The sequence below is a fragment of the Triticum urartu genome, unplaced genomic scaffold, assembly GCF_003073215.2.
Source record: "Triticum urartu cultivar G1812 unplaced genomic scaffold, Tu2.1 TuUngrouped_contig_6836, whole genome shotgun sequence".
NCBI lineage: Eukaryota > Viridiplantae > Streptophyta > Magnoliopsida > Poales > Poaceae > Triticum > Triticum urartu.
Window position 1 is genome coordinate 2,446 of NW_024117630.1, and position 10,472 is coordinate 12,917.

At 38.6% G+C, this 10,472-nt stretch overlaps 1 protein-coding gene across 2 annotated transcripts; it reads right to left on the reverse strand.

Moving 5' to 3' along the window:
• Positions 1–889: 889 nt before the first annotated feature.
• On the reverse strand, positions 890–4,036 carry LOC125531141 (ubiquitin-conjugating enzyme E2 36-like). 2 transcript variants are annotated; one of them, XM_048695549.1, is made up of 8 exons: positions 3,860–4,036; positions 3,733–3,760; positions 3,388–3,474; positions 2,518–2,576; positions 2,085–2,126; positions 1,934–2,007; positions 1,256–1,353; positions 890–1,179 (listed from the first exon to the last, which is right to left on the reverse strand). In XM_048695549.1, the coding sequence occupies exons 1-8, from the start codon at positions 3,893–3,895 to the stop codon at positions 1,142–1,144; spliced, it is 462 nt and encodes a 153-aa protein (XP_048551506.1). In that variant the 5' UTR covers positions 3,896–4,036; the 3' UTR covers positions 890–1,141. The 2 variants fall into 2 exon arrangements, with proteins under 2 accessions (XP_048551506.1, XP_048551505.1); XM_048695548.1 differs by having other exon boundaries at positions 890–1,194.
• Between the last annotated feature and the right edge of the window lie 6,436 nt (positions 4,037–10,472).

A 10,472-nucleotide genomic window follows, 5' to 3' on the forward strand; every position in this document is an offset into this window, starting at 1 on the left:
ACGCCCCTGACCCAATTTGGGGGCCACCGCCACACCTCTGGACGCCCCCACCCTACATTGACCTCACGAGCGACTACGAGGACGGTGGCGCGTGAAGACGGCGGCTACGACGGCATCAGCAACAACGGCGAGGTCTTATACGGTGCGTGGGGCGGCCGCTTATCTTTTGTTTTGTTTTTTTTGTTTGATGTTAATTAAACTAAGTGTTGTGGTTGGTCCGTGAGGACGGCGGATTTTTAAATATGTTTTTTTTAGTTTTTTAGCTATGTTAAAATGCCTTATTTTGCTTTTGCGTGTGTTTTTTTCCCACCGCGGACAAGTTATGGTTGGGGCCACGCGTTGGGCGCCTCGATGCCAGTCCGACCCGACACGGACATCCGTCTCCCCATTCTCACCCCAAAGAGACGAAATCCAGACATCCAGATAGGGTCTAGCGTTGGAGTTTGGCCTTACCATGCTGGTAGCACGTCAACCGCCAATACCAATACCTCCACACACACACAAATTTAACCGGGGTGAATCACATAAACCCATACAGTGAATCACATAAAAACTGACGTTAGTTCTAGCGTTGCTCCCGGAAAACAAACCCCAGAAAAACAAGGAAGGAACTGACCACCGCTCTATACCATTACATCACTAAGACCAACCCAGCTCTACGCCGCAGCTCTACATATTACTCGGGGAAAAGGTAGACTACTAGACCACCACATGTAGGCTTTGTTCTTTCATGTATCCGTTCCATGGTATCGCAATGTAAAAACTCTATCTAGAAACTACTACCACGCAACTATTCTCTCGCTCACAACAAAGATACACACATGCCGAACGTACAACAAATTCTCAAACACTTGATAAAAACAAACCAGGAAAGGCCAAGAAGTTGAGGTAGAGCAAGAAAAGGCACACATGACTTCAGGATGTTTATTACGGTACAACACTCAAACAAAATATACATGCACATGGGTCCGTCGCATCCCAACTAGGGTAATAATATACATCACACTCAGTACACGCGATGCAAGGAGGAAACTTCACATTTCACTAGTTCATCAGTTGGACCTCCATTTTAAACCACTTGATAGTCGATTTCACCTCACCTTGCCAAGACTACTGAGCAATCAGTCATAGCATGCAGAGCTCATGCATCATTAGCGTAGACACGGGTCCACTCTTTGGCTGCACAATATGAAACTGGCACTGCTTGAGAAAAATCTGCTATATTTTGCAGCTAGAAATGCGACAAGATCATCACCTGTTTCCACAGCTTCTGTTTCGTTGGCCTTCCAGTGCTTTGCCACATTGTCAGCAAGCGGATCGTCAGGATTTGGAGCGCTGAGGAGTGCTTGAATGCTGAAAATAAACATCAAGTGGAAAGGAATGAGATGTTCAGCTAAGATTGATTTGTTCTGCTCAACTCGTTTGAACTTTATGCTTATGTTTCAGCAAATATTTCCAAGTAAATACCAGCAGTGGTAAGGTACTGAAGGACCCACATCACATACTCCTATGCATATTCTAGTTACAGCAACACATATCAGTTCTGCCACCAGTTTACTGGTGGTTGTGGTGGCAGTGCCAGCAGCTCCATCATACTGTACATTTAGTGTCATCAACTATCGAAATCTTTCATTTCTTCTAGGGTCTCCGCATAATGACTGTATACATCCCATATGATATGCCTGGCTTTTTAGTGTGAAGCATTTGCAAAGTGCTACAAAAGCTATTTAATGTAGAATTAATGTCCCATTTCTAATATCCATTTCACGAAACTATTTCAGGAAACCTAAAAATGCTATTTAGTCCAGTGGAGCTGATAAATGGTTTCTATAGAAGTACCGACTTCTTTATGAACAAAACACACCAAATGCAGAGTACAACAGAATGTCATCACATATATCAACAAAAATACTACTGAAGCACGAACATTCACCTCAAAAGAACTGTTCGGATCTGAAGGGCAGGACTCCACTTGTCCTTTAAGATATCAAGGCATATCCTCCCAAGCTGTATATAATGTACGTATTAAGAAAAATAGTATAATTTATTAACGTATATAAGGGGTCAGAATATAACAAACTTACCTTGTCAATGTTTGGATGGTAAATTTTTGTGAGAAAGCGAACCTGTTTACAGTGATCAAATCAAAACTTCAGTCACAAAAAATGTATAAATTCATGTAGACCTTAAATCAATGTAACCACTCAATCTGAAGTCTTAACAAAATAACAAGACAAATCTAAGTCCTCTCAACACTAAATATGATGATGAATACATCTTCCTCAAACTCATCAAGATCCTTAGAAGAATCATATGATGATATCGAACATTTATTCATATGATTCCAACATTTATTTGTTAAGCTGCGATAGAATCTTAGCTACACATACGGGCTCCATATGAATTGGGTGCACATAAGAACTTAGTCTACATGAAGCTTGGAAAAAACATCAACAAAATTACAAACCGACAAAGTCGTAGCACTGAGATACTTGAAATAAAGCAACAATGAAACACCTTTGGCGGAGCCATTGGATATTCTTCAGGTAAAAACAACTCAAGTTTGAATACTCCTCCTGACAAGTAATCAAACTAACAGTTAACAAGACAGCATACTGCAGAAATAGCCAACATTAAAGATGAATTAATCGTAATAACTTAGGAGCTAGGAATGCATTAGTGGAGGTAAAGAGGATGCAGTAATCATCACATGACAAAAAATGAACCACATCAGAAGTTTGTGTTGAGAATTGAAGTACTACTAAAATAACAGGGAGCATCCAGGACATTCAAGCATTTCCACATATGGGGAAAAAAAGTGACTTAATTGCAAGCCTATTTAGGAGTCAGGAGTTGGAAAGCTATACATCTCAGGAAGATGATGTTGTCTATGTGATACCAACAGAAAATATAAACCTCTTCATTTTCCAGATACTTATATTTCAGGAAATAAATGATGCGTCCATGAATTTTGCAGAAACAAGAGCGTTCAATAACTTACACAAAAAAAAATGCTGCTTGCATTGCACCGAAATTCCTTTGAATTGTGCTAAACCATGTGTGCACGCACAGCAAGGTTATACTATATATATATGTTATTTCTCTTAGTTGTGGCACACGACAAATATGGCTGCTTTGTTTCTTAATTATGGCATCACTTTGCTCTAAAATATTTAATGCTCGAATTATCCTTGATCATGTCTAACAGCTACAAATCACTATAAGAATCCACATACCGCGATAAATTTTCTTAGTACAGTTGATTGGGTCCTAAAGTTGATCTACCATTTCAACAGCCAATTAGAGCATTGCATTGCTAACTCTGCAGTTAATGCCAAAGGCAACTAAAGTACAGAACAGAGGAACAGAAGGAAAAAAACTTAACACCTTCATATGGCGACTGAGTTGGGCCAAGGATCATGACATTGAAGTAGCGCATGTTCTCCTCTGATGGTGAAGCACTGATCCCAGGAGCTGCAAGAACATAACAAGGGCAGTGCCCGGGATCCTCAACAGACCATCCAACGATTGTTTTTACAAATTTAAGGAACAGCTAAAGTAGGGACCGACTCTTCACAGTTAGAGAAATAACTGAAGCTCTAGTATTAACTAGCCAAAATAAACAAACAAGAGATTAGAGGATCTATTGAAGCTAACTGGAGATGCAAAAATAGGCAAAAACAAACTCCTAAAATAGCATCAACTCCTGCGTAGAGGCATCTCAGATCTCACCTGGTTCGCTGAGCAGCCGCTGCGTCTCCTGCAGGAAGCAACACCCACCGAAAATCACCAAAATTGCATGGAAAGGAGCGGGAAAACTGGGGAAGATGGAACGACAGCGCACGGAAGGGTTAGTTACCTTGATGATGCGGCGGGGGAGGTTGCTGTTGGCCATGGAGAAGATGGGTTGGGCTAGGGCTAGGGTTTCGTGCTCTTGGGATCGATCGCGGCGGAGGGGAGGGGAGGGGAGGAGAGGAAGGACCAAAGGAGGCGGCGTCAGCGAACAATGATCCTTCGGGGTATGCAGTTTAGTCCCTGTTGTTTGGGGTTTTTATGAGGCTAGTGCGGAGAGATAGGATTTAGACTGTTTTTCATTTGCTACCTTTTTTTAACTGATTTGCTACCTAAATTGCTTCTTTTTGGGGTAATTTCCGATCTATTCATTCTCAATCATGACAGTAAATCGAACACAAGAAATAACAAAAATTACATACAGATCCCTAGACCACCTAGCGACAACTATAAGCACTGAAACGACCCGAAGGCGCGCCATCAGCATTGCCCCTCCCTCTCTAGAGCCACGCAAAACTTGTTGAAGTGAACAATCGGGGAATCATCGTGTTAGAACCCCATAGGACCAGCGCACCAGAAAAGTAACCACCGCCAATGAAAAGAAGCGTAGATCAGAAGGTTCCAATCTGAAGACACACAAACGTAAACGGACAAAGACTTGATCCACGTGGATCCACCGTAGACAAACACCGATCGAATCTTGCGAGATCTGCCAAAGACAAACTTCCACACGCCTTCTGATGATACTAGAGGCACCGCCAGGATGGGGACGAGGCGAGGAGAGCCTTATTCCATCTTCAGGGAGCCGCCACCGTCTTGTCTTCCTAAGGACACAAACCCTAAAAAAATTGAAACATCTAATAACGAAGCCCTCCCGCCAGCAAAGGCCGGGATCCTCCGCGTCCACGTGGCCCTAAGGCCACAGCGCTGACGGGAGCCAGGAAACACTGGCCGCCTTTGCTTGGGAGAAGAGGCGAAGGCCGTGTTTAACTTCACAAACTCCCCGTGTCCAATTTGCTACCTAAATTGATAAGGCTAATGTTTTCACAAACTATTTTTAGCGATGTTAAAACTTGACATTTGCAACCAACACTCAAACCAACAAGACCGCTAGAAAAAGGTGATGAAATATAGTATATCTTCTCACGTGGATATCCAGCAAAGTGATTCATCCGAAATATAGACTATCTTCAAGACGCAACTTTGACTCTAGTTCTTGATATGAATACAAATTTATGATTTTCAAAATTATGAATATTTCATAGAAAATTGATAATATTATTTTAATTAACAAGCCTTACTAATCTTTCATACACTAATACTAAATGACTAAATTAAGCCTTTTTGCATGGATACTAAGTTAAGAGTTTGACTACACTTCTTTTACTATGTTGTTTATTTAGAGTTGATGTAGCAATTTTATGAAATTTTGTTTGATGTTATGCCAAATATAAGTACAATCGAAATTGAATTTGAAGATAACTTGCTTCTCCATATATGAAACGTGCTTTTGTACGGCTCAGTCAAAAAATCATGTAGAGCCAACTTGGGGCTAGTATTTTACTCCTCTTGCTTGGAGAGAAGTTCTTGATTGTTTTTCATTCATAAGATCAAAAATAATCAATTCATACAGTTGAAGATAGTAATTAATATAAAATAAAAGTTACTATTTTCTCATGCTTCCGTACGGTGTGCTAGGTTAAGTTCATGTCTATTTTTGAAGTTGTTTTATGTGTATTGTGGTTCTTGTTTTGTGATACGTGCATCATTCATGCATCCATGCATCGAACAAGGTAGTGCCTTCATATGTATGTTGGAGTCGATGCTGCGAAGCGGTTCGAGAAAGTGCAGCTGGTCGGCAAGGGAGAAACTGGCGTTCAGAACGAGAGTGCAAAACGTAGGTCATTTGGATACTATTGTGTAAAAGTTGCCAAATGGATCGTAACAATTATAGTTTGGGAGGTTAAGCGTGTTAAAATTGTTTGACCAAGACAATAGCTTAGATGGGGGGGTGCATTTTCCCCTTTCTCTTTTATTTAACTAATAATAAAAATAGACAAAATAAAACATTGCTAATCTTGTTCTACTAGATTTTTTTTGATAAAATTCCACGTTTTGGTATTCCAACGCTCAATGTGTTTTACCAACGTGTGGGCATATACCCCTAATAAAGTTAAAAAATACATGTGAATATTTGCTTAATAAACAATTTACCTATCTCTTTTTATTCTTCAGTGGAAGGATCTCAATTTCACTAACAAAACCGACGGTATTGAATAAAGCGACAACAAAAGCAAAACATATGATCTTAGCGGCGTGGCATAGGAATGCAACATCTAAATCAATCATCTTGCGCCTCAATCAAGTTCAAACAGGGAACAATATGGCAAAAACATTGCTAACCAATATCATGGTTATCTTCCTCAAGAGCGCTCTATCCAGTCTCCGTCTCCTTTTCCCTCTGCATTCCAGCTCATTCAAAAACCCAGTGTCAGATTAGAATTAGATGAATAGCCTTAGAAGACATAAATAGAAGGCACAAAAGTAAAACAATTTTTCAGAACATGGGGGCAACGGAGCACTTTATTTTGAACTGCTCCAAAAAGATACTTAAAAGATTTGATTGTTTTTACATGAATACGCATGCATGTGGTCTAAGTACCTGTAAAATTTCGTTCAATAATACGTTACATTACGTGCTGCACAAAAAAGACAAAATTTCTGCCCCAAAACACCAAAAAACAAGCCCCTAGTTTTCACGTATTTTGTCTTTTTTGTATCTTTTACATGCAATCATGTATATTGCTGAAATTTTGGCCTGATATACTGCATTGCTATACGCTCATGCACACAAAAATTTGAACAAAACTGAACCGTAAAAATGTGAATTCTTTGAACTTCTTCTGAGCAGAGAAAAACGGGCAAGCAGGGAAATACACTGATTTAAGCTAGAAGGCACCGCAAGGAAAAAAAAACTGAGTGACATTCTAATATTCAGACACTGAAAAGAGTTAAATATATAAACGCCCAATCCAGTGCATTCTTAAATGTTCCAAAAACCAGTGCCCACTCAACACGACTGACGCAACCATCACGAGGTTCAGAACATCCAAACAAAATCAGTGTTGCTTACCACCACTGAACTCCAATCCTTTATTGAATTCAAAACACCTATCCAGCTTATTAACCTTGGCCCCAGTGTAAGCGAGGAGCCTAACTCTCATGGGTATTGATTTCTTGGTTCTCTGTATTTTCAATTATTTTAATAAAGAAAGAAATGTTAACTAATTAATTAGGTCATGTGGCTCAGTTCGTTAGAGTGTTGCTCTGATATACCAAAGGTCACGGGTTCAAGCCCCGTTGGGACCATTTAAAAAAATTGCGATTTCCCTCTTTTTCCGTGTTATATTATTTTTCTAGTAAATTGGCAAAAAAAATAACTTATTAGGTCTCTCAGGGACTGCCAGGAATTTTTAAAATTACTAGCAAAGAGGCCCGGACATTGCAACGGGAGAAAAAATATATTATAATCTCCAATGGCCATGATCACATTTTGCTGCATCACTGAGATACACTATCACTCTCAATTTCATGAAATCATGACATTTTTTTAGACTCGTGAACATGTCTGAAATTATGAACAGTTTCAAATTTGTGAATACTTTTACAATTTTTTGAACATTTTCTCAAATTAAGAACATTTTTTTTCAATTCATGAACATTTTATGCAAACATTTTAAAAAATTGTGAACAGTTTTTTTAACAATTTTCTGGAATCAGCGAACATTTCTAGAATGGACAAACATTGTTCTGGAAATTGCTGGAATAATTTTTTTAATCCATGAGCATTTTCTTGATTTAATGGACATTTTTTAAAATGCATGATCATTTTTTGAATGAATAAACTAGCAAAGGGGCCCGGGCATTGCAACGGAAGAAAAAATATATTACAATCTCCAATGGCCATGATCACATTTTGCTGCATCACCGAGATACACTATCACTCTCAATTTCGTGAAATCATGAACATTTTTTTAGACTCGTGAACATGTCTGAAATTATGAACATTTTTCAAATTTTTGAATACTTTTGCAAATTTTTGAACATTTTCTCAAATTAAGAATATTTTTTCAATTCATGAACATTTTATGCAAACATTTAAAAAAAATTGTGAACAGTTTTTTAAAAAAATTCTTGAATCAGCGAACATTTCTAGAATGGACAAACATTGTTTTGGAAATTGGTGGAACAATTTTTAAAATTCACGAGCATTTTCTTGATTTAACAGACATTTTTTAAAATGCATGATCATTTTTTGAATCAGTGAACATTTCATGAATGAATAAACTATTTTGTAAGTCATGAACAATTTTTGAATTTAGGATATTTTTCCATTGATAATCATTTTCTGAATTGGTGAAATTTGGTTCAATTTCATTAAAAAAATAATACATGAACTTTAAAAAAATGTAAACATTTTTTGATTTCCCAAACATTTGTTTTCAAATTTTGAATTTTTTGAGTAAACAGACATTTTTGTATAAAATTGCAAACAGTTTAAAATCCACAAACATTTTCTGATTTATTTAACATTTTATTTCAAAATCTATTTTTTAAAAAAATCGGAATATTTTTGAAGTCCCAAATTATTTAAAGTGGAAAAACGAAACGGAAAAGAAAAATAAAAAGAAAAAACGAAAATAAAAAAGGCCGCCCGGACATGGGCAGGTGGGCTCATTGCGTATTTCCCAGCTCGCGAGGTCCCTACTACATGGGCCGGCCCAAGCAAGGATCCCCCCTTGTGAATTTTTTTATCAATGTCTCAAAAAAATGTTTTTTATTACTTATAGATGACATTGGTGGATAATTCTTTGCAATTTTGGAGGCAATTTTCATGATGTACCACAAGAAGCAATAGCCTTTTATTATTATATATAGGTAAGCATAGGTGTATGCAATCACCATTACTCTTTTTTTTGTACTGTTGTACTAAGTAACCCCTAATGTTTTTTAGTAAACAGCAAAATTAAAATAACTTACTTCCTCCGATCCATCTTCCCCTAATAATAAAGCAAATAGTATTTCTGGTCGTCCGTCCAAGAAAATACCCCTGAAGTTTATATAAATTACCCACCATGCCATCCATAAGTGAGGAAAACGATTCAATTTTCGGATCCAAAGGCACCGTCCTCCTTTGTTGTTTTATAGTGGCGATACCGATATAAATCACAGACACACTAACAGCGTAGTGGTGAACGCCTTGCTCTTCTAGGGAGCAGAACTAGGGTTTGATCCCCAACACTCACACCTTTTCCCCTCCTTTTCTCACGTCCTCCCTTCCATGCGCGGGGCTTCACTCCCTTGTTTTCCCTAATTTTGTTTTCCTTTTCTCACGCCCTCCCTTCCATGCGCGGGGCTTCACTTCCCTGTTTTCCCTAATTTTGTTTTCCTTTCTCACGTCCTCCCTTCCATGCGCGGGGCTTCACTCCCCTGTTTTCCCTAATTTTGTTTTTTGTCTTTCTTTTCTCATTATGTTTTCTTCTTTCTTTAAATTAATACAGCATTTTCAAATTTCAAAAGTTGCGAGTTTTCAAGAAAATGTTGGTGATTTGTTGACTCAAAAAATGTTAATCATAACAAAAATTGGTGGTTTGTTGGGTCAAAAATATGTTGGTGGTTTGTTGAGTACAAAAATGTTGGTGGTACGTGAATTAAAAAAATGCTTAGGAAATCATTACATTTTCGCAGTTTCAAAAAATGTTGGTGAATTGCCAAACTGTTAGCAAATAACAAAAAAAACATGATTTGGAAAAAAGGTCGGGAAATAAAATCATGTTCATGATTGTGTATTCAAAACATATTGTGAATCTGAAAAAATGTCCATAGAATTTTAGAAAATGTCCACAGAAATAAAAATAAAGAAAATTTTGTTCCCCAGTCTTAGAAAAGTTCATTGATTCAAAAAAGAGTTTGCTGAGTCAAAAAATGTTAATGAATTCAAAAAATGTTCATGCATTAAAAAAATCATACACAAAACTAATGTTCGTGATTTTCTTGAGGAAATCTAAATTTTCAAAAAAATGCCTATCGATTCGAAAAACTGTTCACCGATTCAAAGTCTTTTATGTCTAGGATTTGATTACTTTTGTGAAAGCCTTTATATGTCTTGGTGTTGAGAGTAGTTCGTGATAGATGAGATTTGTTTTCAAAGTTTTAAACATTCCCTTGCGCAACATAATGTGTGATATGCATTAGCAAGCTCATAGGTTGTGGCGGCCGACGTTGTCGGTGGACCACCCGGTGCGGTGGACGAGGGCGTAGATGAGGTAGCTCCGGTGCGGTGGTGAAGCGCAACCGTCGTCTTCGTCGTCGTCGTCCGGCATAGAGGTGGGGAACGGTGGGGAAAGAGATGAGACGAGGGGCGATTCAAGGATTGTCGGCGAATTAGGGATTTGAGCAATCTGGGCGCGGAAGGGGACGGTGGAGAAGAGAGATTTTGCAGGGCTGGAATTGGGGCCGCCAGATATTTCAATCCGAAACATGGAAGCACGAACTTATATTGTCGTCGTCCTTTTTTGGGGGGAGGGGGTGGGTGGCTGGGTGCTACGCGTCCGTCCGGCACACGGGACCACCCCGACAGGACTATGCTCCGGTGCCTTAAGGCACCCGCCTTTGCGTGC